The 24,145-nt window shown below is 46.0% G+C and overlaps 1 protein-coding gene across 5 annotated transcripts; it reads left to right on the forward strand.

The window, feature by feature from the left end:
• Positions 1–675: 675 nt before the first annotated feature.
• Positions 676–22,888, forward strand: RASSF6 (Ras association domain family member 6). 5 transcript variants are annotated; one of them, XM_054203871.1, is made up of 12 exons: positions 676–853; positions 1,097–1,174; positions 8,955–9,044; positions 13,988–14,066; positions 14,975–15,126; positions 17,020–17,111; positions 17,561–17,745; positions 18,888–18,989; positions 19,747–19,798; positions 20,647–20,765; positions 20,852–20,949; positions 21,554–22,887. In XM_054203871.1, exons 3-12 carry the CDS (start codon positions 8,974–8,976, stop codon positions 21,627–21,629), a joined length of 1,026 nt encoding a protein of 341 aa, XP_054059846.1. In that variant the 5' UTR covers positions 676–853; positions 1,097–1,174; positions 8,955–8,973; the 3' UTR covers positions 21,630–22,887. The 5 variants fall into 5 exon arrangements, with proteins under 5 accessions (XP_054059846.1, XP_054059847.1, XP_054059849.1 ...); XM_054203872.1 differs by lacking the exons at positions 676–853; positions 1,097–1,174 and adding an exon at positions 4,068–4,092; XM_054203869.1 differs by lacking the exons at positions 676–853; positions 1,097–1,174 and adding an exon at positions 4,113–4,251 and having other exon boundaries at positions 21,554–22,886.
• Positions 22,889–24,145: the final 1,257 nt, after the last annotated feature.

Genomic DNA, 24,145 nt, shown 5'->3' on the forward strand with positions numbered 1-24,145 from the left:
ATAATGTGACTCGAGGACTGATCTTCAGTGGAGCCGAGACGTTTCCCATTTTTTCACTGAGATCATGGAGAAAATATAGACTTGCATACATATTTCTGTGATGCAAATTATATTGCAATTAGAGTTATTGCTGACGTTTGCTTTACAACTTAGGGTGTCTTAAAATGAGAAGAATGGGGAAAATTTTGGCACAACAATTGTCCCTTCTCAAATAGTTCTACAACACTTTGCAGATCGAACCTTCCCATTTGTACACAATCTAAAGGCAAGCGTAGAAATAACAGGAAAATAACTGGTTGTTCTGCAAGAGCAGTTCCAACTGCAGCAGGCGTGTGCGGCTTCAAGGAACGATGGCAATAGCTTCGAGTCAGAATTAGGATCTGAAACTCCCTCAAAAGTCTAGTTTACATCCAGTATGACCTTTTGATTGTGGAGAGTACTGAACCGGTGTTTTAAAAGGGACAGAAAATAAGAGACAGACCACATTAGGACTCAGCTGCTTTAAGAAACAAGTAATTAAAGAAAAATCATTAGCATATTGGGAATGGGAGTCAGGTGCTACAGTCACATGTCCCTCAATTGACCATTCTTGAGGAGTGGCCGGGGCATAAAAAGATCCTGTATTGCAAATAGGATGGTTTTGTGCTGGGGGAATGTGAGAGGGTTTTGATTGTGGCTCTCCAAGGAAATAGGGACCAGGGAGTTTGCGCTGTGAAAACAGGGGAGCCCTGATACAGAGCAGCACATAGAGAGAAATTGAAGGAAGCAATCTTTTATGGAAAACCTTGAATTTGAAGAAAAATCTGGGTCTGGAGACCTGGAGTGTGGAGGAATTAGGGCTTATAAGTGCTGTGTAAGGTGGCTGGGTGTGGTGAGGTTGTGATTTTACTGCTGGCTGAGCTGTAATGGGAGGGAGAAGCTGTGACTGTAGCTCTTTGGGACAGGGCAGTTCCAGCTGGTTCTGCCCTTTGTAATATTTTGTAGCTCCCGGCAATGAAAATCCTTGTATGGGTTTATAAAGCTTCTACGATATCAAATGGATGACTTCATGGGCGTATCTAACCAATGTGTCACTAGCGGTGTTTCACATGCTTAGGTAGGATCTGTCCCTCTGACAGTGGCTTGTGAGGATAAAGACAGTGATATCTGCAAGCGGCTTTTCACAGAGGCAAAGGTCAGTACTTGGGAAGTTCCACCTCTTTAAATGATGTCAAAAACCATAGCCTCTAGCACATGTGCTGCTGCAGACATCAGCCCTGCTTCTCTTCTATTCCTTAAAAAACTGTGGCCTTCAAAATTCACACAGTGGTGTGTGTGAGGGGTGATGGCCCATGATAGATAACCAGGCAGTGTAATGGATGCGTACAGTACATATTTAGGGATTTGGGCTTGTCATCTGTTTCCTAGTTTCTGTTTTCCATGCTTATCAGTTCTGTCTGCAAAACATGTCCTGGCACACGAGGTTTGCTCTTGGCACTTTGGTGTGGTGACAGAAAATAATCTTACCAAAGAGTGGGAGGTCCCTTGCAGAGTAAATCCAGTTGTTTTAAATTCCTTGATTTGTTGCTATTATCAACACAATCCTCTTGGTAACCTGTGTAATCTAAAGGAAAGAACCGATCACTTGCTTTGTGTTCATTTCAGATCTTGTCAGCCAAGGCTCTGCCTTTGCACTGCAGTAGCTGCCTCAGAAAGTCCAAGAAGGATTTCCCGTGTTTGGAGTTAATGATCTGAAGCTGTGCAGAAACAGTTCTTTGCAAACAGTGTTAGGGATTTTCCTTTTCACTGTAAAGCACAGAAATCTGTTGTGAGCTCGTGTGTATCCTGTTGTGTTTATCAAAACACTTCCACTGAGCTCCAGCATGCCTGGATGATCTTGCCATGGCCAGGTGACCGTGTACTACAAAAATAGAACAGGAATCTCTTAGTTTTTTCTGTTTGAGGTATTCTTCTAGCTTTAGCAATCTGTTAATGATTTGAGACCAAGTTATTCAACAGCTGAACTCCAACTTCCAATTATTTATTAACTTAAAATTATTTGAATATTAATCATGCAAGGAGCCTGAAATGAAAACAGCCTTTAAAGACTCAAGGATTGTCACATTCCCTGCCTGTTTGAAGCAAAACATTATGCTTTTACTTAACAGGTGAAATAATATAACCAAGTTGTGACTTGTTCTTAGCCTTCCAGGGCATATAAACTATGCCTATTATGAAAGACAAAAAAATAACGCTTCCTGTGCATTGAGTATTTACTATGAAAGGAACAGAAGCATTCTGTTTCTTGGAATTTCCAGTAAACTTCCTTCTGCTATGTGGCCCTAAAGACATCTTTTCTTTTTGTGATGTGGTACCCGTTCCTAGTCTGCACTGACAGGTCTGCTCGTGGTACTTACCGGGTAACTGTGTGTGACTGAAATGAGATCAGAACTAGGCCTTTGGTGGGAGTAGTGCAGCTGTGAGAGTGAAAACTAGAAACCAGCCCGAGCCACGCTCCGCACGCCAATGTAAAAACCAACGCACCTGGTTTAACTGGGAATGAGAACTACACGCCTTTACTACATCCGGGTTTTTTACAGCTTTATTGTATTAATTTCTTACTGAGATATCTTTGCATGAATCTAAGTAATTTAAGCATTGGGTTTTTAAAACTTGCTTGTAAACTTAAAAAAAGCTATCCCTAAAAATTTAAATTAATCTTAAAAAACAGACAAAGACTCAAAACTGTGGAGTCAGGATGGAGCTTGAGATACACTGAAGGGTTAACGTTAGATTGCCCTATTGTAAGCTAATAATGTGGTCTTCAGTTCTAAAAATACTCCATACTTTCTGGTATGGTAGAGCTTTACAGTGTGAGTGTGCAGCAGCGGAGCACAAGTGTCACCAACAGATTAGACGTTATCTCGGTTTAGAGGCTGGCAGGTGCCAGGCTGTGCCTGCTCTCTGCTCTAGCCCTCTCATCAAGCGTCTGAAGCTGTGACAGGAAAAATGAAACCTCTGGTGTTAAACGGGTTGGGAAGTTGTATGGGTTTGTGTTAAACAATTGCAAAAAAGATGGAGCAGCTCCAGATGTTGAGCTTGGCCTGAAGCTCCAAGCCCACCACAGCACGGAGCTCCTCTGAGAACTGAGCAAAAATCTCTTATGTTGACTCCTTCCTGTGGTTTGAAAGGCTTCTCAATGTTATATATACCAAGGAAAGCTTTATTTAAATATTTTTTTGGTGCAGAGGTAGAAACTGCAGCATAAACTGTAATCCCAAATACCGAGTATGTTGTGTTGTGCGTACAGCAATGCGTCCAGCTCTTGAGAGGAAAACCACCACAGGATAACGATGTGATCAGGAATCAAATATTTATGGGTCTGTTCTACCTCCCCTTAACATAAAATTATATAAAGCAGAAATAACTTGATGTAAATCACAGTACAATAAGATGGGTATAAAGGCAAATTCAGGCTCAGTATTTTTCGTGCTCTTCTCTCTGTGGCCCAATAACTTCCAGTTTTAGGGTTAATCATGTGAATAAATTGCTTGCTATAAATGGATGGGCAAACAGGAGAAACTTGGAAGGTATGTGTGGTTCATATGTTTTTTTACAGCTTAAACATCTGCTTATACAATTAGCTACTGAGCAATTAGGCTAAGCAGCAATGCCTTCTCTCTTGCCCAATGAATAATATTCATAAGTCTATTAGACAGTTAAGCAAGAAATTGAATATACAGCTGTATGTAATTAAGTGAACAAGTTGCATTGTCAGAATTTTTGTCATAATGTTATAAATCCATATATTCATATTTAGGCATGATCTGATTGTATGTCTTGGTTATTCCCCTAAACTCCAGTGAGTATCTGGAGAAGGAAAAATGTCCTAACCCTCTAGATTAGAAAACAGACAAGAGAAAAGGTTAAAGCATAACAGTGCTTTCAGCACAGGATGTTTCAGGGCGCGTCCTGTCAGCAAATAATTACTAAGAGTCAGCAGGTTGCCTCTCATTATAAAGTTAGTGATTAAAGTGTTAACTGGAGCCTCCCCGTAGGTGTAACCGTGACTAAGGGAGCGCTCCTCTCAGCCGCTTGGAGGAAGGAAAGTGGGTAGGTAAATATTCCCGACATGCACCGAAATGCGGGGAGTGTCCTGGGCTTCCAGCACTCCCAGTTTAAGGCAAAGAGTAATTAACAGCTCTGTGGGTTCCATGAAGTAGCTGTCAGCCAGTGCCATGCTGTCATGCCTCGTCCAGGGCTCAGTGAAAGGTACGTGAAACTCCTCCTCTGCTTCTCCGTCTCTGCTGAGCTGTACAGGTGAGGGGAATGGCAAGCCGGAGCTGCTCCCCTGCTTGCCGTGTAACCTGCCGTGTCAGTAGAAAGCGAGGTCCTTCGCAGCCACCACAACTGCAGTCACATTCCTTTCGGGTAATTAGGGTGCCGGAGGGAAGGAGACATATTCGGTCAGAAACCCTCGTCAAAGTAGTTCCTAAATCTCAAGGTGGCTTTGGGTGAGTGGGTTGTGACTAAAGTGGGCAGATAATAGGTAGTGCTGCTGCTCTGTGTGTACGTGGGCATGAGCCTCCGCTGCCCTTCATTCAGTGCCGGCGTGATTTAAAAGGTTATGTCGGTGACCTTGTCTGTTCTTTTTGGCGGGTAAAAGCTGTCTAAGTGACCTGAAATAGAAAGTAACTTCTTTTCATAGTAATGCATCCCTCACTGTCTGAAATACATTTGGTGCAAGCCCTGCTCTGTCATCGTTGTTTGTGTGAAGGGAGCTTGTGTATCTCTGTGACTCGGAGAGTGAAGGGGCCATATTCACAGATAAATACCGACTTGCTTTTGGTTTCGGCAATCAAAGCCCATTCTGCACCTGCCTGAGCAGAGGGGTGACGCTGTGTTTTGTATCCAAGTCGTGCTGTTACTGCTCTGTACTGGAGCAGTTAATTTTTAAAATGAAGTGTAAAGAAGTCTGCAAGACAAAGAAAAAAGCCCCCTTGTTTGCAGTGGGGAAAATGCAAGTGTTTGCAATGAGTACTTCCTCCGGATTAGACAGTTGCTTTGGTGGTAGCACATCTAACGTACAAACCCAAACGAAATCACCAAAGAGAAACCCAGCGTGAAGGCTCATACAACTACAGTGTCTGTCTGGGTAAAGACCAGTAAAATTATTCTGCTGATCCTGAGTTTCTTATGCATGTGAATAAATCCTAAACTCATTTTTATAGTAACAGATAACGGTCCAAAATTTTGCTAAACACCAGACGCTTCCAAGTTTAGCAAATGCCTCAGGTACCTGTGCTGTTGTGCCGAAGCTCTTTGTGCTGTACAAAATATCAGCTGTGTAAATTGGCAATAGCTAATTCAATAGGCAGCTAAGCCTTGTTGCTTCTGTATGAGAAACTGAGAAGCTTCACCCCATCCTGGCTTGCTGTGTCTTTGGAACAGCTCTGGGAAGCACTGGGCGAAAATAACTGGAAATTTTGGGGCAGGTTTGGGGTTTTAGTTTTTCCTACTGCTGGTAGGAGCTCTGGGTAGCACACTGCTCACTCTGCTGTCCCCACCTTAATGTTACATGGATGCGCCAAAAGGCACATCCAGGCTGTTACATACAAATAAAAATGCTGCTGTGCTGCTCCTGCTTGGCTCAAGTCCAGGTGCTGAGCGTCCCTCTCCTTCCAGCCCTCCTCTACAGTTGCCTGCTTTCATCCGTGTGTAAAAATCTGCCTGGCCTTTTGCTCTTACCTTTGCTTTGTCATTGCTGCGCCGGCCTGTCCCTGTGCTGTCCCCTTAAGCAAATAACTTAAAAATCACTCTGCTTCATAAAATTAAGCAAGTCCTGTCATCTGCCTCTCCACTAACACTTTGACTTTTTCTTGGGGGGGGGACAACCAACCAACAAACAAACAAAAAACCAAACCCCATTTCAAGTAAAATATAAATCTTACAGAAAAGTAAAGCTCGCTACTTCTGCTAGATTTGTCTTGTGCCCTGATGTGGCTATTGATCTCTCGCAGCTTTGGGCTCGTGCAGTGCTCTTCTTTTTCCCCTTTTCCTTTTCCCAGACCTCTCCAATAGTTGCAGTCTCCCTCTAGAGCTGCTTATTTTGCGTTTGCCCCACTTGTGATTTACTCCTGTCTTGCCCTTCTGTTTCTTTTCTTCCCTTCCAAAAGTCCTTTAGGCATCAGTCAGTCTTCCTCCAAGCACCGAGTGTCGTCTTGCTTAAGTTTCAGCCAGGAGGTCAGTCCAGCCGAGGTCCAGCTTCCAAGGTCTTGCCTGCCCGAGAGAAGGCTGTGGTTCCAGTCCAGTTTAGCGTCATGCTGAAGACACCAAACCAGTCAGGAGGCAGCTTTGAGTAGATGGCCACTACCATGTGCTGTTGGGAGAGCTAGGAAATTAGCACGTATTAGTTCAAATCAAAGGGAACAATGGAAAAACCATGCTTCTCCTCTTCTCCTCTTTGGTTCCTCAAAAGAGCTACAAGGAAGTGACATGGGAAACAATAAAATACTGGGAGGTGATAGGAAATGTGCCAGCTTTGTGGACTTCTGGAGCGCCAGTGTAAATATACTGTCATTTGGGGTGTCACAGAGTTGTGCTGGGGAAGTCACTGGGTGGTCCCAACCTGCAGGTGTCCCGGTTAACTAAAAGTACGGGCTGCGAGATTGCGTAGCCGGTATGGGCTGATGGGAAGGGTCCACGGGGAAGTGTGTTATCTCTGGGGTGAGCTGGCAGGGTGGGAGTGTTTTGTACCAGCCTGATAAGCAGAGCTGGACACAACTGAGGAAAATGTAACAAGCATTTTTTGTGCTTCTGTGGCAGCTGTAGGAGAAAAGGCCAGTCTTTGTCCAGGCGCGTGGGCAGCCAGGGAGAGGGAAGGGGGAGGTGTTGGTGAAGAATTGTTCCCATCACCAGCTACTGCTCCAGTTTTTGTTGTCAGCATTTTAATGGCGTCCGGCTGATTTAAGATATGCTCAAGGTTTTTAAGGCAAAGAATTTAGTAAGAGCCATTCACTGTATAACAAAACAGGTAGTCCACTGGTAATCTTTTTTTTTTTTTTTTTGCGTAAAGATCACTTCTCTGAATCTGTAGAGATCAGCTTTTTCTTTCACATGAAACATTTTAAGGTCAAATTATATTGAAGAGAATTCAACCACGAGCAGTGAAGCGGTGCTGGAGCTTGCCAGAGTCGCTGCGCTACGTTTAACAGTGGTGACTTGGCTATCTGCTCTTCCTAACGTGTTGTTTCCTGACAGATGGGAGGGAGCTTAAGCGTGCATCCAGTTATTCGGGTGCCAATGTACATAAACTCCTCTGCGGCTTTTGAAATTGTTTTGCAATTCCATTGGCATGGACAGAGGATTCAGTCAGAGGTATTAGTAAATCACATCAGCGCAGATTTCAAGGTGTGGCCAATGGTTACTGAACTCGGAGGCAAAGAAACACCGCTGTTATACTGCCGTACCGCCATCTCCTCCTCCTGTACAAACTCATGTCTGTACAGAAGTCCCTGGGCCTATTTGGCTTTCAGGTATGTTTTTTACCTCGATGGATGTCACCCAAAGGACAATGGGTATGTGGGATCCTTCCTGCTCTTCGCGGTGCGCTGCTGATCCAGCTCTGTTAGGAAGCCCAGCTGCTCACGTAGAGCTTATTTTGGTAGTGTGCTCTGGTTTTAGAGGTTGTGAAATAACTTCCTATATGCTTTGTAGGTTGAAGATAATGTATTTTTATGTAAAACTTCTCTTTTGTCCACATACATTTTTTTAGAAGTTGTTCATCTATGTGGAAACTTTATGCAACTTCTGCTAAAAAAGAATCCCGGTAGTGAAGGATCACTTGCGCAGAAGCTAGGCGCTAACTCGCTAGCTAGCCCTGATCTTTTCAAGCTTGAACTTCTTTTCTAAAGAGATTTCTGAAGGCTACCTGTCAGTACTGTAGACAATAAACTGCTTTTCAGATGTCTGTGACCAGGGTCTGTCCCATGCAGTCTGAAATCAGACTGGAGTCAATCTCCTCGCCTAAGGGAGGATGGACGTCAAGTGCTGTTAGGAACGTTCCTTGGTCGTCATGCCGAAGTGAGAGAGAGAAATAAAAGTGTAATAATCAACTTTCAGTGCAGTCCTTGGAGATTTTACTGCTTTCCACGGGATTCATTTTTTTCTACCCATCTGTGTGATGCCACTTGGGCTGAGACTAAGTTTTTTCCAGTGCAGTATCAGTTGTCAGTCTTGAGTCTGAGTCTCTTCTCTTACTTTCCTCAGTCTGCCTTTTCTTCTAGTACCTGAGGGGGAATGGAAGCAGCCAAGACTCCATAATTAAACTTATTGAAGAATGCATTGTTGGAGTCTCGTGGGTCTGGCTCGTTGCCTACATAACATGCTGGAATCACTACGTGGTGATCTGTAAATTATATTGCTACATCACTTTAATTATAGCCTTGTTCTCTCTTTAATATCTCAGCTGCTTTCTTTGTGTGCTGCAGGACTCTGGTGAGGATCAACGCTTCTTCTCCTGTCTAGTTTTATGAACCTGGTTTAGGGTGGTTTGCTGAGTCACTCTTTTTTTTTTTTTTTTTTTTTGGTGACCCTGGGCAATGCTCTATCCATAATTAACAAATGAATCCCAACCAGTAAATGGGTTGCAGTCGCAGTGTACTAACAAGTGAAGCATAATCATGGAGTTGTAGAGTATCTAAAAACTACTTGGAAAGTCCTGGTATATGTAGTACTTGGGATTTAAGGTACTGTGATATCCTTGGTGGGAATGGCTTATGGCTTTTTTACTAGGAGTGGGAAATACTTGGGTATTAGAGCTAAATATAAAGTAGTCAAAATATGGTGTAGTTAGCCCTTAGCTTGAGTGTCTGAGCCTGTTTCACTTGGCAAACTAAGGCTTTGTTGTTGTGTTTGCCATCTAGTCTTTCTTAGTGGCATTAGTGGATATAATGATTTTTTAACCTTTTGCTTAGATTCATCTCTTCTGAATAAATGAAGAAAGTGACTATGAAAGCACAGCATCTGCCTTCTGTTTCCATCAATGAGGAGAAGTTCATAACCAGGTAAATTATTAACGAAATTGTTTATGACTTTGATGCTTTCATTCAAGTTACTCCATATTTATTCATAACCAGGGGATCTCATCTCGTAGAGAGCTGAGCCTGTAGCAGCAGCAGTTCCTGCCACTTGCTTTCTGCAACGTGTATACAGAACAAAGTTACTGTTTATATGGATTTCACAGAACAGAGCATTAAACCTTTTGGTCTTTGTTCGAGGCACGGGGTCTGGCCTCTAGTCCCGGATGGCAGGGTTTCTTTGCAGAAGGACCTATGGGGCTGCCAGCTCTTTCCTGTGGAGAGCGAAAGGGGTTCTTTAACCTACTTGTAAAAAGCTTGGAATTGCAGTCAAACTCTATTTCGTAGGCTGCTTTTCCACAGTTAAATCTGCTGGTAGGAATTTTTCCTGATGCTGCCATAAACCCTGAGCCTCCTGGCGTAGAGCTCCATGCCTTTTTCAGGGCATTGATTTTCCCCTTGTTGTCCAGAGCACAGGAGCTGGAAGAGGGGGCTCTTCTCTCACTTCATTTCCATCCCTCTTGCTGTTCCTGTGGGAAGCAGCTAGTGGTTAATTCCCCCCGGGGATGGGGCCTGTGATAGGATTTCTCGTGCTGCAAATAGGTATTTGCATCTGAATCCTGATACTTTGATATGTGGCTTGAACAGAACTGTTGATTTCTCCCTTTCTAAGGAAGGGCGTCAGAGCTTTGCCCAGAGCACACAGGTAATAAATGCGTCCCTCTCCTTCCCTGAAGAGCTGTTCCTTTTGTACTGCTACTAATTTCGGACGTAGTGGTTTTGTGTCAGAGGTAATTAATCTGTGTGAACTTTCATATACTTGGCATACAAAAGCATTTGGAAATGTTCCAGATGAACCAGTGTCTCTGGGGTTTTATTCCCCTATATATTTACCTGTTCCAGTGGTGAAATGGGGATCCTGGTTGAGACACCTCTGCATCAGTGTCACGGTTTCAAGTACTGTTCAAGTTTGTGTGTTGTTTTTTTTTACCTTGCAAAAAAAACCCGAATAAGCATTTCAAATATCACTAACACAGTCTGCATACATTCAAGCTGCAATACATTCATTGCTTCCAATGCAATTTTCAGAGTATTGTCCCTCATCTACACCTTGAATCTGCTGTTACGTTACTCCTCTTTCGGTTGTATCATGCAGGTCCTGCTGACAAGGCAAGCCTGCTGCTGGGGAGTTGCACAATGGCGGGATCAAAAGGCTGACCAAAACGTGTGGGATTATTTGGCTGGCTGAACTATTGCGTCTTTAAGCATAAGTGCCATAGATATCTGTGGAGAAGTGTGTAGGGCTCAGGAGAGGAGAGGACACAGGTGAATTGTCCTGGGTCAGTGTTTTGAGTGAACACCATCTGGGCTTTGTTGTGGTTTACCACTGGGGCGCTGGACCTTACAGCCTTCATTACTGGACAAAGTGGTGAATCTGCAGTAAATGTTACCTTTTTGGAGTTTGTCTCTAAGTTGTTCTACCAGTTACTTGGCTCTGGCTTCCACGACTGGCTGCTTTTGGCTGTTGTCACAAAGGCGAGCTGTGAGGAACTGTCTTGCAACACAACAGAGCTGATGATTTTCTGTCAGCATAGCTCTGCAGAGGTGGCCATCTGCCTTTGGTTAGGGTGGTCTTTGGGCCTTTGTAGCGAAGATGTGCAACGCTGAGACTCCTCCTGCAACTGGTAGGTTGGTGCACGTGTTACTGCTTTCTGAGGATAAAAGAAGAAAAATTTTCTAATTTTTTTTTCTTATGTCTCTCGGCTACATAAGGACAAACAAGTCAGTGAGACCTGCTGTTAAATCTCTCCCTCGGGGCTTTTCTAATGGCTTGTGTGGTTCGTCATCTTTGGCCACACTGATGCGAGACTAAAACCCAAAAGATTTATTTGTGCAAACTTCTCTGCACGTTAATGGGAAGTTTTCCTAGACAAGGCAAGAAACCAACTGCAAGTCTTCAGAGCTTGCTCTGAGAAACTGAGTCTGCCTCGGAGACAGCCCTTAGCACAGCACTTAGTGCTTCTAGCCTGCGATTTTAGTTGCCTTTGCAGCCAACACGGACTAAGGGGAATAGATGGGCCTCAGAGCGTGACCCGAGTCCTTATGTATTCCTAATCTCTCTGCAGGGAACTGATCTCCCCAGTTTCCTACCTGGAAAAAGCTTGCAAAGTAACAGCTGTCAATAAAATGATTGCCAAAGGTATTAGGCTGCAAAGTATAAAAAGACTTATGTTAGAAGCCCCTCGCAAGCAGGACCAGCAGGTCTGTCACAACACCCGTCAAACTAAATGAGGTGTCTCCTACTTGTGTGTTAATCTTAGATTGCATCTGGATTTTGCCTGTGTATGAGGCCAGGACGTGCTTAATCTTGCTTACCTTTAGCCAGCATGAGCAAACTTTTGCTTCTACGTGATTCATATCTAAGTCTATTAAAACTTTGCCTTTTGGTGGGATGACCTGAATACAATCCCTCATAGCTCAGGAGGCGCGAAGGACGTGGAAGGAGCTATTCCAACACGATGCAGAGAGAGGCGTTCACCGCCTGTATTACCAGGATTTAAGAGCGGAGCTGAAGGAAGTCTTGAAAATGCTGGTTTGGACCCCAGCACTTTGTTGATTAAGACACTTTAAAAATATTTGGGGGGGAGTTGCAGTAAGTTAACAACATAAATAATTTACAAGCAGAGTTTCAGACAGGAATGCAGTTAACCTTGTTGAGTTTAGTGGTGCGGCCCTTGTCCTAATGTTACCCGCTGAGTAAATCTTTTCCCTTCTCATCATGGGAAAAGGCTCCCCAAGCATCAGGACACAGCTGAATTCTGGTTAAGTGGAGCAAGGGAGGGATAGGTTATGCCAGGGAAAGCTTTTCGCTCGCACACTGCATACAGCAAATCCACGTTTGCTGCCCTCCCTGCTCCCTCCGAGCAACACTGACTTGGTTATTTTTCAAGTTTACGCAGTCAGCTGTGCAGCCCTTTGAACAGAAGTCTGAGTAAATTGAGTCACAACCTGATCAGAGAGATGCTCTGAAATAGCACCCGTTTCACCCCTGCACGTATCCTTCTGCACTGCGGTGATGGACAAGCTGATCCTGCTGCTCAGGGAGAGATCACTCTCGGGTTTGTCATCTCTGGTGAGGGTGCCGCTGTCACCACTGATAATGCCCTCGCCTTCTGGGACGTGGGTGTGTTGTGACACAACGGTTTAAAGTTCTGCTGCCACTATTCATGCCAGGGTTTCCGATGCCCCACGGCTGTGCTCTAAAGTTCCTCTCTCAGAAGGTGGAGTGTAAAACTGTGCGTATGCTCTGGATCCATGTATTCCTGCACCTCCCATGTGGTTTCTTTGATGTTCGTGGTGAACTCTTGACTGCTGAAATAGTGAAACTTAATTTCTACTGAGCATTATTCCTATGTGTGATTTGGTTTTTCAGTGACGGTGCTAGAATCCAATTCTTGGATTTGGGGTAGGGTTTTCCTTTTGTTTTTTTGGGGTTTTTACTGAAATTGGTGTCATTGTAATAGAACTTCTGATGGTACATGAGTCTTGAACAGTTTTGGTAGGGCTAGGGCTCTGTGGAACTTAGTGTGAGAAGAGCTTGCAAATGCTGCCTGTTTTGCCTGTGGTTGAGCTGTTGTAGTATCTCATGCTAGGCAAAAACAAGGAAATAATAGGCACCATTTGGAAACAAACGTGGTGTCTTCACTCACCACTGCAAGACCGTACGTTAACCCGTCTTGATAGTCAGCTCAGTAGGTGTTTAAAGATGGTCTGTGAGGAAGAATGTGTGTGCTTCCTTGCAATTGTTGCCCATGCTTAATTATCTCTGCTGGTGGAAATTGCTTTCTCGGTGTGGGGAAGAGCCTTTCACTCTTGATGTTCCTGAAATACATTTCACTTAATTCTGTCTTTTTTTCGGTCCTCCTGAGCCTGAGCTGCGAAGTGCTGGCTGTGCCCCTGCTGGGGTCTCGGGGTGCTGAGTGGCCCCGTCTCTGCTGACATTCCCCGGGAGGTTTGGAAATCACCTAGTTAAAATCCCATAGCTAAAGTTTGTTCTTGCCAGACAAAGTTGCCAAAGGCAGGAGGTGGCGGCTGTGGCCTAGTAAATGGGTGTGTGGTAGCTTTAATTTGGTTATTTTGAGATGCCACCAAATTTGAAACTTTTTCTGAAACGCTCTTCTCCTGCAGTGCTGTGAGTTTATCAAGGATGGAGACAGGTGTAGTTGCGTCTGGTGGTGGTTCTTAAATAGTAAGTTTTAACCATCGTTAGCAGCAGTGTGCCTCTCGCTGCCTTCCTCCCTCGACGCAGTCAATTCAAAGCGCAATGCTATGCTGCTTTTTAACTGCATCATGAATTTTTGTTTGAAACCTGAGACGATGGGCCCGATTATAATCCTCGCTTGTTGGCAGAGGTTCTCTTCATCTCCATCCTTTCTCCTCCAAGCAAAGATTTAGTGCAAAGCTGTTAGGTTTCAAGCAGAAGGAAACTGAAATGTTTTGTCTAGGCTTACTGTAGAAATTCTGAAGTAATAAGAGTATCTGAAAACACATGAAAACCCAATGAAAACCAGCATGCAGGGAAAACACAGTGTAAGCTAACTCAACTCATCGGCCACGTTGGTGCATGGGAGTGTTGATCCTGTTTGCTTCCCCCTCATGACTACAACACGAGTCCAAAGTACAAGTTCTGGGGCAGTGTTAACGTCACATCAGGCCATGCCTAATTAATTTCCTCTGTGTATCAGGTCTCTACAGAAGCAACCTGTGAGCAACCCAGAATCCTGACAAGATTTTACTCAAAGAAAATGATGCGTTAATCATTAACGAACCTGTACACAGATACAGGCTGGTACCCTGCTACTTAGTACCTGGATTTTACAGTGATCGAGAGGCTTAAAAATGATTCTTTTCATTGTGATCTTTTGTTCTAGGGAGCAGCTCACTTCTCTTCTGAAGACTTACAACTCTTACTATTCTGATCAAGAAAATCTCCAACTGACACACAATCAGGTAAGGATCGTGTAAAAATAAACCCAAAAGCACAACATAATAGTAGGAAAAGCACTAATGGGTGATGTTTAATGTGGCAGACTGAACCACGTGGGATACCAGTTCTGTGTCAGTATATTAGATGGAATATATCACTGTAATAAAACTGCCACAGCAAGTGCTGGAGTCAAGTGCTGTGAGAAGAGGTGGCTGCTCTCTGCTCAAGCGTGACCCTTTAGTGCAGAGAAAATGCTCGTATGCGTGGCCCCAGGAACACATCCTCTTGGAGACCGGAGGGGCCTAAAACATGAATCGTGTCTCCTACCAGAGTCCCTGCTTTAGAGGTCTGAACTTCCTTCTCCTTCACAAGCTGGTTTTGCTGCTATCAAGACCCAAAAGGCCATCAGAGCAATTCTGGGCAGTCCCCACTGCTCTGTCCCAGCCCATTCTGCAGTGACGGAGTTCTGTGTCGGCAAGAATGGGGACTGATAAGGGGGTTTGGACTGATGCAGCGCCCTGCATCAACAAGGACCATGAACTGCACCTTCCCCCTTTGCCAGCAGCTGGTCTTCCCCTTTAGCACCTTCTTAGCACACTGGTTTCAGAAGAGCTGGTCATCCAAGTAGAACAAATAGCATTTGATGTGTAATTGTATGGAATTAGGGACGCATTGGTTGGAAAACCTCCTGGTCAAAGTCAAGCTAATGCTGACACAAGACCAGGTCAGCTGCAGCTTTAGCTACCTGTTTTGGAAATATCTTACATACGGAGATGACGCAGCCTCTCTAGGTGACCTGTTTCGGGGCTGTGTTAAGCCTCGGCAATTTCAATGTATTCCTGTGACTCTGAGGGGAAATCAATTATTATTACTTGATTATTATTACTCAATTATTATGCAGCACTCCTTAGTCCTTTTTTTTTTTCTCCAGCGAGAAGGAAGCAAACCATTTATTGAAGGAATCTTGTCAATATTTTGGGGAGTCCGGCATCCTATCCGATTAAAAATTCAGGATGAGAAGCAGATACCCTCTTTTGTAACCCTGAAGTCAACAGAGAACGTGGGTTTGTTCCCTGGCAAAAGGTAAGATATTAACGTCCCGAAGGAGGAGGCAGGCCAGTATGTCAAGACAGCCCATGTGGGTGGCTGCAATGGCCGTGGCTGGCTGTTTATCCCCGGTTGCCCAAAGGCTGTGGTGGCTGCTTGCCCGGGGGTGCTCTAACTGCTGTGGTCTTTCAGCAGCTGCAGCTGGGCAGAAAGATGCATCTTGGTGGCATCTTTGGCTTTCAGCTGAAGAACAGTTGGGAAGGTAGAGGAGGCTGCTCTTGTCTCTATGTATGGAAATGTATATATAAAAACGTACACCCCCCCATGTATGTCCATCCACCTAATAATGGTGGTAGCCCCCAAAAGACCTGTGTCATGCACGTTCTCCAGCGTGAAGCAAAAAGCTGGTAGATTGGTGCTGAGTGATTGTCTATGGCATGTTACCTTCCTGGGCACTCCAAGTGGGACACCGTGGCTTCTCGGGGCAGAGTTGAAGCCAAGGAACGAAGACTGGCTGTGTGCAAGATGTGGTATTAGAACCCCTCATAAATACAGACGAATCAGCTGCTCCTTCAGGCCGCTGCCTGCGACGTCTTGTATCGGAGCACCTTGTGCTGATCTGACTCCTGCTGGATTGGCCATATCTTTAAAAACTGATGTAGGTTCTTTGAGTGTTTCTTCTTTCTGTTTTGAAAGCTATTTCCCAGGCCTTGGTCGGTGAATTCGGAATTGTATCTGATGAGCTGAAGCCGAGTGATGTGTAATATGGAGGCTGAGCCAATACTTACCCTGAATGGCTCCCTGATAAATTCTGTATTTCAGAGCTCATGTTCTTAATTTTCTGTTGTCTTAGATTGCATGTGGTACATGTTTGATTTGTCGATTTAATGCTACCGCTGTTGCAGCCATGGAGTTCCAGTAAAGTCAGGGACAGTCTTGCTCCCTGTCTCTGGCCAGGAGAAACCAGCCAAGAACTCGAGTCTGAGGCAAATCTGGTTCTCTCGTTCCCTTGGCCACCTCTGCTGGTACGGGCTGTGTGTGGCCAGTGGGATAGGCTCCACTCCGGCAGTTAGTTGTGCTTTGCCTTTTATTTCTTGCAAAAACTTATGACTGGTGGAGATCTGAATCTTAAAGTAAATGTTAATTCATGATCACAGCCATGCGGAGCTGCCCTGACATGCTGTAAGGTATGCACAGCAGCTTCACTGTTTGATCTTAAATGAACTTTTTAAATGCACGGAACACAACTGAGAGCGTCGCTTGGCGTGTTCATTGGAGTTAGTTGTATATTGTTTTGAATATATGTAGGAAATGATTTTTTTAATATTTTTTCCTGCAAACTGGTTTATTCTCAGTCAGAGCAGTAACTGGCCAAAGACTTTCTGCTGGAGAGTTTATGCAATGACTTGTGGAAATAGTGGCATAAAGAAAGTTGGGTTTTAAAACAGGCTGGGCTGAATTCCCTGCTCTCGTACAGCAGGGGGTTGGGTAGCGCCGGGGGTTTGTGTGGGAACTTCATCTTTTATGTCTGTGTAACTGACATGGTGCACCCTGTGACTGTTGAAACCACAATATGTGTGTTTTCTATACGCCTGCCTGGTACCCTCCACATGATTAACCCAGGGCATTGCTATAAAATAGATAAACTACCGCAAATTATTTAAGGGACATCATGGTTGTTGTTCAACAAGGTCTAAATAGTATTATGTTACATTTTGGCATCCCTAGTCATACCACGTTTTACTAATTCATTTTATTATGACATAAACTGAAGTTACTGACTGTATACCACATTGAAGCCTGTCGTCGTGTTCTGCGAAGTTTTGAACGGGGATAGGAATGTATTACATAAAGCCTGGCTACAGGAGAAATTGAAATCACTGAGTTAATGAGGAGTAATCAACTAGAAATGTGTGCTTGGCATTTCAGGGGAATGACGCGCTGGGGAGAATTTGATGACCTACATCATATTAGTGGGGAGACACTGAAATCTACTGAAGAAAAGCCAGACCTCGAGAAAGGTGAGCGTTGGTGCTTTTACGTTAGCTAAACGTTCTGTGTTCTGGGACTGTGCACAAATAATCTGACGCATTAGGCCTTCCCTACCAGGGAAGGGAAATCTTTTTCTGTCTGTTCAACATGCATTACGTGCTGGTGAAGCACTCCTGTATCACTGGTTAGGGAAAACATTGCTGTGCACGTTGACTTTGCAGATGGCCAGTGCTAATGGGCTGTGCTTTCGCCAAGGAATCCTTCCCAAAGGGCGACCAAAACAGCAAACTGTGGCCTCTGCAGACAGCCTGCTGCTCTTCGTCATACGCCCGTGCCCTCTCCTCTCCCACTCCTCCCACCCACCCAAAAAATGATTAAAAATATAAATCCCTGCACGGAGAACCTTCTTCCTGTGGGGGTGCTGGCAAGGAGGGGAGAGCAGCTGTGCAATACGCTGATGTGGTTTTGTTTTGCGCAGGTCATTCATGTTACGAGAGCTGCACTCTGAAGCCCGTCAGCGAGCAGGACCACAACTGCGCTACCCTGCCACGGGCCGGCAGCCGCGCCGCGGACGTGCCCAAGGGGACCAGGCTGCGCATGATAGCCAGGACAGAAGTGGAAACTCACAGGTTTTCGATTAATGGCCACTTCTACAACTACGAGGTAGGAATGTTTGTGTTTGCCTTTCATCCCCTGAGGTTGGGTGCTGGGACAGGTCATGTGGGGTGAGCTTCTGGCCTCCCCCACACCCCTGTAGCCGAGGGGGGGCTCCCCACCGGCCCCCTGCGTGGCCAGGCCAGTGTCATAGAATCATAGAATTGTTGAGGTTGGAAGGGACCTTAAAGATCGAGTCCAACCTTTAGCCTACCCTGACAAGAGCCACTTCTAAACCATGTCCCTAAGTGCCCCATCTACCCTTTTTTTAAACACCTCCAGGGATGGTGAATCCACCACCTCCCTGGGCAGCCTATTCCAATGTTTAATAACCCTTTCAGTGAAAAAATGTTTCCTAATATCCAATCTAAACCTCCCCTGACGTAACTTGAACCCGTTTCCCCTCGTCCTATCACTTGTCACCAGGGAGAAGAGGTCAGCCCCCATCTCTCTACAACCTCCTTTCAGGTAGCTGTAGAGGGTGATAAGGTCTCCCCTCAGCCTCCTCTTCTCCAGGCTAAACAACCCCAGCTCCCTCAGTCGTTCTTCATAAGGTTTGTCCTCCAGACCCCTCACCAGCTTTGTAGCCCTTCTCTGGACACGCTCCAACACTTCAATGTCCCTCTTGTAGCAAGGGGCCCAAAACTGAACGCAGTACTCGAGGTGGGGCCTCACCAGTGCCGAGTACAGGGGGATGATCACTTCCCTAGTCCGCCTCACCACACTGTTCCTGATATAGGCTAGGATGCTGTTGGCCTTCTTGGCCACCTGGGCACACTGCTGGCTCATATTCAGCCGGCTATCAACCAACACTCCCAAGTCCTTTTCTGTCAAGCTGCTTTCGAGCCACTCTGCCCCAATCCTGTAGCGCTGCATGGGGTTGTTGTGACCCAAGTGCAGGACCCGGCATTTGGCCTTGTTGAACCTCATACCATTGGTCTCAGCCCATCGGTCCAGCCTGTCACCAGGATTTGGGCTCAACCCCGACCGGGGCTGCTCTTCTGAGGACACCCTTTGCTTTGGGGCAGTGGTGGCAGACACCTGGCAGCGTGCCGTGTCCCCGAGCTGGGCTGGCTTATCCCCTCTGAGTGCCAGCCATTGGGCACAGCAGTCCTATGCTCATGCCGTTTCCCTGCTGTTTTTGTCCCTAGACATCAGTTTTTACTCCAGCTTTTGGATCCGAAACCAAAATAAGAATAAACAGCCAGATGAGAACGAGACAAGTGATAGAACAATTGCTTCGGAAGTTTAAGGTAACGCTGCGTGTTTGCAGCAGCAGCTGCAGCTGTGTTGCAGGAATGCTAACTCCGTGTCACACCAGCGTTGTGTGAAGGACAGGAGGCACCCGGGAGGGGACAGTGCATAGGATGGAGCATGGAAAAAATCCACACAGGCCTTTTTTAAGGAACAGGTTGGCATTATTTCACGAATGTCTCAGGGCTGTTTGAGTCTAGAGAAGGTGTACGGGGTGTGCAGGGGAGGAAGAACTGCAGAACGGCTTCTCCCTGAGCTCCCGCACGGCAGGGGAACGCTGCTGCGCTCCCAGCACGTCCCAGCGCAGGGAGAGGCAGTTGGGTTCATGGCCATGGCCGGGCTTCCCTCTAGCGACCGGCAGGAGCAACCGGGCTTTGCTGCAAACAAACGGGAATTCTCTCCTGGCCTGGGGGCTGGGACACACGTCCTGTTTGATCCAGGCACACAGAAAGCTCTACGGAGTCAGAGTTAAAACTAGTGCTCCACAGCAGTGCCATGCTGTCTGAAACTACTTTTTTTTCCTTGGAGTTTCTTTGGTACCATCTGCCATTAACTTATGATTATACCTAGTCAGAAACATATTTACCATTGCTGCTGTGTGCTTCTCCAGTATCTTTATTCTACATAGCTTCTTACTGTACAGTTTTTTATCATTCTCCACTCGACTTCTCTAGAGGCTTTGCTCTTGCGGAATTAGCTCTGCTGCTACCGAGTACCGGTCAGTCTGAGGAGACTTTTTCTGTTTGTGTGTCACAGATAGAGAACAGCCCACACGAATTTGCACTCTACATTATCCATGCCTCCGGAGGTAAGTGTGGATCGCTTCCCTGGGAGTGACGGGATTCATGGCGGGCATCCATCCTGTTCAGACAGCGGGGGCTCAGTGGGGCAGTGGAGCTTTTCAGGAGACCCCTTAGACATGTGGTATGTTCTGATGGAGGGCAAAAACCGAACGCTTGTGTTCTGGGCGCTTTCAGCGTGCTGCCACATGGCTGGTTCAGCTGAGCAGGCCTCCGTTCGTCCTGTAGTTAAAGGCCATGTTTAAGATGCCTTTCTGCGCTGACTCTTGCTCTGCGCAGCCGCACTGCACCCGGGGGATGCCGGGCTCCCGCTGGGAGCGCTGTGGGATGTTTTAACTGCCAGGTTGGGATGGCAGTCCTGAGTCACAGATGCCTAGTTGAAACTGATTTTTCAGTGGAAAGTGTTTAGTTCTGCAACAGAGTGTCTACTCTGTTCCTTCAGGAAAAAAGAGATTTTTATGTTTATTGAAAGGAAGAGCTGAAAGAGTGGGAGAGAACTGGGGGGCAAATACCGTACATGTCAAGTTGTGAAGTTGAAATGATTTTTGAGAAGTATAAAGGTTTTGCTTTAGGAAATCGTGGTTGAGCTGATGGGCCTGGGCTGAGTCTCCTACATGCTTCCTTGTTCACCAGAATTGCAACTTATTTGTGTTGCATCTACCGATTTCTTTCAAAATGCATCGTGTGAGGTGCCACATCCTTCTGCAAATGTGCCGGGGGGACTTGTTAGGTCTCTAATAATTGCCCGTCAGTCAAACACAGGAGCTCTAGACAGAAAAAAGACTTCTGATGGTGTGAGGTATCTGGAGGCACTGTTGTGTGTTCTGTGCACCACGACGTTTCTTTCCAATCCCAGAAAAGAAGCAGCTGAGGAGTGGAGACGTTCCCTTACTGCACAGGCTCTTGCAGGGGCCCTCGGAGAAGGTTGCCAAGTTTTTTCTGATGGACAGGGATGTGGAAGAGATTAGCAGTGATGTACGTATATCGGCAATTCTAATGATTCGCAGTATTTTTCCCAGTTGGCATTTCTCGCTAATGGGCATTTCTTGTCTCTGTGGCAGGTTGCTCAGTATATTCAATTTCATCTTCCCTTTTTGGAGTCAATTCTGCACAGAATAAATGAAGAAGAAGAACAGGAGATTCAACAGACAATTGCAAGGTGAAGAGCAGTAACATGAGGGGGGTCCCTTTGAGTCCAGGAGAGTATTCACAGTTACAGGTTGGCTCAAGAGGTGAATGCGTTGGTGTAACGAAGTGGAGGTAGAACACGCTGGGATTATGTCAGTGAAACCAGGTGGGATTTATAACCCTTCTATATGCTGCTTGCCCAGATGAGCTGCTGCTGTTGAAGAATCCCGAGTAAATACCGACTACATACGCCACATTCTTAATGTCCCCGTAAAATGTCGGTTGTGATAAATGGCGAGTTCTGACAGCAGCTCAAAATGCACAAACGGGTACAAGGTAGAAACACTCCGCTATTTCTGAACATAGAAATTTGAGTCCTGAGGTCAAGAGCCGTGAGAGTCTGTACCAGCTGTGTATCTGTTACCAAATGACCATCTGATAATCACTCTGGATTGAAGTGGTGGGGAAATGTGAAGAAAAAAAATAAATAGCAATTGCCATTTTCTATCAGAAAAACTTTCCTTCAGACGTTTTTCAGGCATTCAACTAGCACAGTAGAATTTGGGTTCAAGTTTTGCAGGATTCTCTGTTACTTACATGCATTCTCTCTCTCTTCGTCTCTCTCTTCGTCTCAGGTACCTGAAAGAGAAGAGTTTGATACGCCAGCACCTTCGGAGCCGAACCGTTAAGAAAACGGAGACGACAGTTTGATGAGAAGGGGCTGCTGCGAATACCCCGCGGCCCGCCTTGGCCCAAGGGAGGTCGGGACGTTTGCTTGAAGGTGCCAGGACTGGAGAGCGCATAAAGCCCGGGGGGGTTCAAAGAGCTGAAGTTTCTCGTGATAATTACACAGCCCAAGCTGAACCCACTCCTCTCCAGCCCTTGGAATCCAAGCTGGGCACCACCTACGGAAAGGCACCGGATCCCTCAAAAGACAGATGCTGAATCTTGCTTGAAACTTAGGATAGGGAAAAAAAACCACCTGTGAAGAGCACAAGGCTTTAAAACCTACAAATTTACAAACTATTACCGAAAGTCTAGCATATAAGAAAAATATTGCAATAACCAATGTGTTAATCATTCAGAAAATACTAAAATTAAGTATATGGTTTTCCTTCTATTAGAGAAATGTTGAATTCTATTAGGAGGAAGCTCTTCAGTAGAGGTAAGTGGCAAGAAGTATTTCTGTATCTAAGATTGCAGTTAGGCCTATCACTTACCTTAAATACCTGTGCGAGAGACCTGAAATCTCACTTGCTCTGCATTGCTCGGCGCCCAGCTTCCTTCGGCTTTGAGCTAGCGTTAGATCTTGCTCCGAAATACCTCCAGAGCTGCGGAGTCAGAGCTCTCACTAAATCCTGCTGCGTCTGCTCGAGTGGGTCCTGGGAGACACCTGGGCACTGGTGATTGTTGGAGGAATGATTTGGTGTTGTTTCCTGCGGTTTCTGTGTGCAGAGGGAAATGAGGAGCGTCCAGCGAGGGCTGGAGCATAGCAGCCCCGGCGGGGCCGGGCTGGCCCTTCCCGCGGGGGCTGTTTTGGGACAGTGGCCCCAGCGCAGCGTGCAGTAGCCACCTGTCGGGTCCTGTCTGCTTCAGGCCTGCTGAATATTGAAGCTCAAATTGTAGAGATGTAAATAAAATCCAAATCGTGCACCATTAGTTGCCCTCCTGTATTAGTTCGTCATCTTTACATGGTATCTGCGTCTCGCCCCGGCTACCTTTGGCTTAGGCAGGTGACAAGATAAACACCGTGACAGGGGGGAAATCAACGTGCAGAAAATATTGCCTGGAAATCAAGTGGAATAAATCGAATGTGAAAAGCTTTCCGTTCCCCGAGATGATGTTACTTGGATGGTAATTAAAAATGAGAAGTCAATGTGCTAATTGAAGCTATTGTGGTTGGGGCAAGGGGTTTATTTTAATGTATGGTCTGTTATAATCCTGCCCAGGGAAAATAATTATGGGTGAGGGAGCACGGAGGGCAGAAAGTAACTGGGCAGTGAAGGCGTGTGGTGTTAAATAAGAGGTGCCTCAGGGGCGCGGATCGAAGCTCCTTGAAGCAGGAGCAGGGAGTGCCCAGGCTGGGGCTGGGGGGGCACTGGGGGATGGGGCTGCGCTGGGACTGGAACAGACCCCGCGCTGCGCTGGTGGCCGCCTTCTGCTTCAGCGGCTGTAAGGAACCCAGAAGCCTTTCACAACGCCATGTTGAGGTGGCTCAAGTTCACGAGCAGGGAAAGGAGCTGCTCTGGGCCCACTAGGAAATGGTAAGTATTTTTACGCAGAAGAGGCTGTTTCTGTAACATTCTGTTGTGTAAAATGTCTGAAGGTGCAGTGTGAAAATATTGCAATATGAAATAGAATTCTTTGGGCTGTGATAAAAAGACAAAGCAACGCACAGACCGTATGGTAAAGGAAATGTTTTCAAGTACCTTTATGTACACAATTCCTAAACTGAGCCATTTTTTGCCACCACCTGATGTTAAATCCTTGAATTGTTTTTATTTCACTTGTCCTGCTGAACTGGGGCTGAAAGATGCTGGAAAAGAAGTATGGAGCCTGGCACGGGGGCCCGGAGTCTGCTGGGTTTAAGGGCTACTGGAATCAAGCGGTGCCTGCCGTGGCCTTGGTTCTTGTGAGCCCCGTGCTCGTTGAAATGAGTTGTTTCAGACAAATACAGCCACGAACAGGGGAAGAATTTATTCCAAATCATTATCGGGTATTCAATGTTACACAGCAATGGAAAACAGAGGAGACAGAGGAAAGGGGGGTTGCATTTGAGTTCAGAGCCCAAGCCATGGACCACAGAGACAGGAATTGGAGTACGGATCTCACCTGAGCTTGTGCTGCCCACCTCCCCCAGGAGAAAAATCTCACCTCAGCACAGGGTTTCTAAAAACAGCTGGAAACCCAAATCACCCCCCAAATTCCAGCAGACCGATCTTAATCGGAACACAAACTCCTGAGAAAACCCCGTGCGGAGAGAAGCCCGTGGTGCCCCCCCAGCCCTTGGTTTGGCACTGGAGTCAGCGCGGCTGCTCGGGTGCAGCCTGTTGTGTGTCCGTGTGTCTCCGGCAGCTCCCCACCTTGCCCCGATGCATGATCCTGGTGTTTTGTTCCCCTTCCCAGGCACCCACTGGCTGCTGTTTGCCCTGGGATCAGTGTTTTTTGGCATATGAAGATTTCCAAGTCCCTGCAGCCTTGCTCATGATACCAGGCACTCCCAATCT

This window comes from Rissa tridactyla, chromosome 5, assembly GCF_028500815.1.
Source record: "Rissa tridactyla isolate bRisTri1 chromosome 5, bRisTri1.patW.cur.20221130, whole genome shotgun sequence".
In the NCBI taxonomy this organism is placed as follows: domain Eukaryota; kingdom Metazoa; phylum Chordata; class Aves; order Charadriiformes; family Laridae; genus Rissa; species Rissa tridactyla.

What these genes read in the sequence shown, in the direction of transcription:
- RASSF6 (XM_054203871.1), top strand. Translation starts at nt 8,974, where the DNA reads ATGAAGAAAGTGACTATGAAAGCACAGCATCTGCCTTCTGTTTCCATC. An exon ending in TGGAAGAGATTAGCAGTGAT is followed by an intron (nt 20,766 to 20,851) that starts GTACGTATATCG and finishes TCTCTGTGGCAG; the next exon opens with GTTGCTCAGTATATTCAATT. An exon ending in ATTCAACAGACAATTGCAAG is followed by an intron (nt 20,950 to 21,553) that starts GTGAAGAGCAGT and finishes TCTTCGTCTCAG; the next exon opens with GTACCTGAAAGAGAAGAGTT.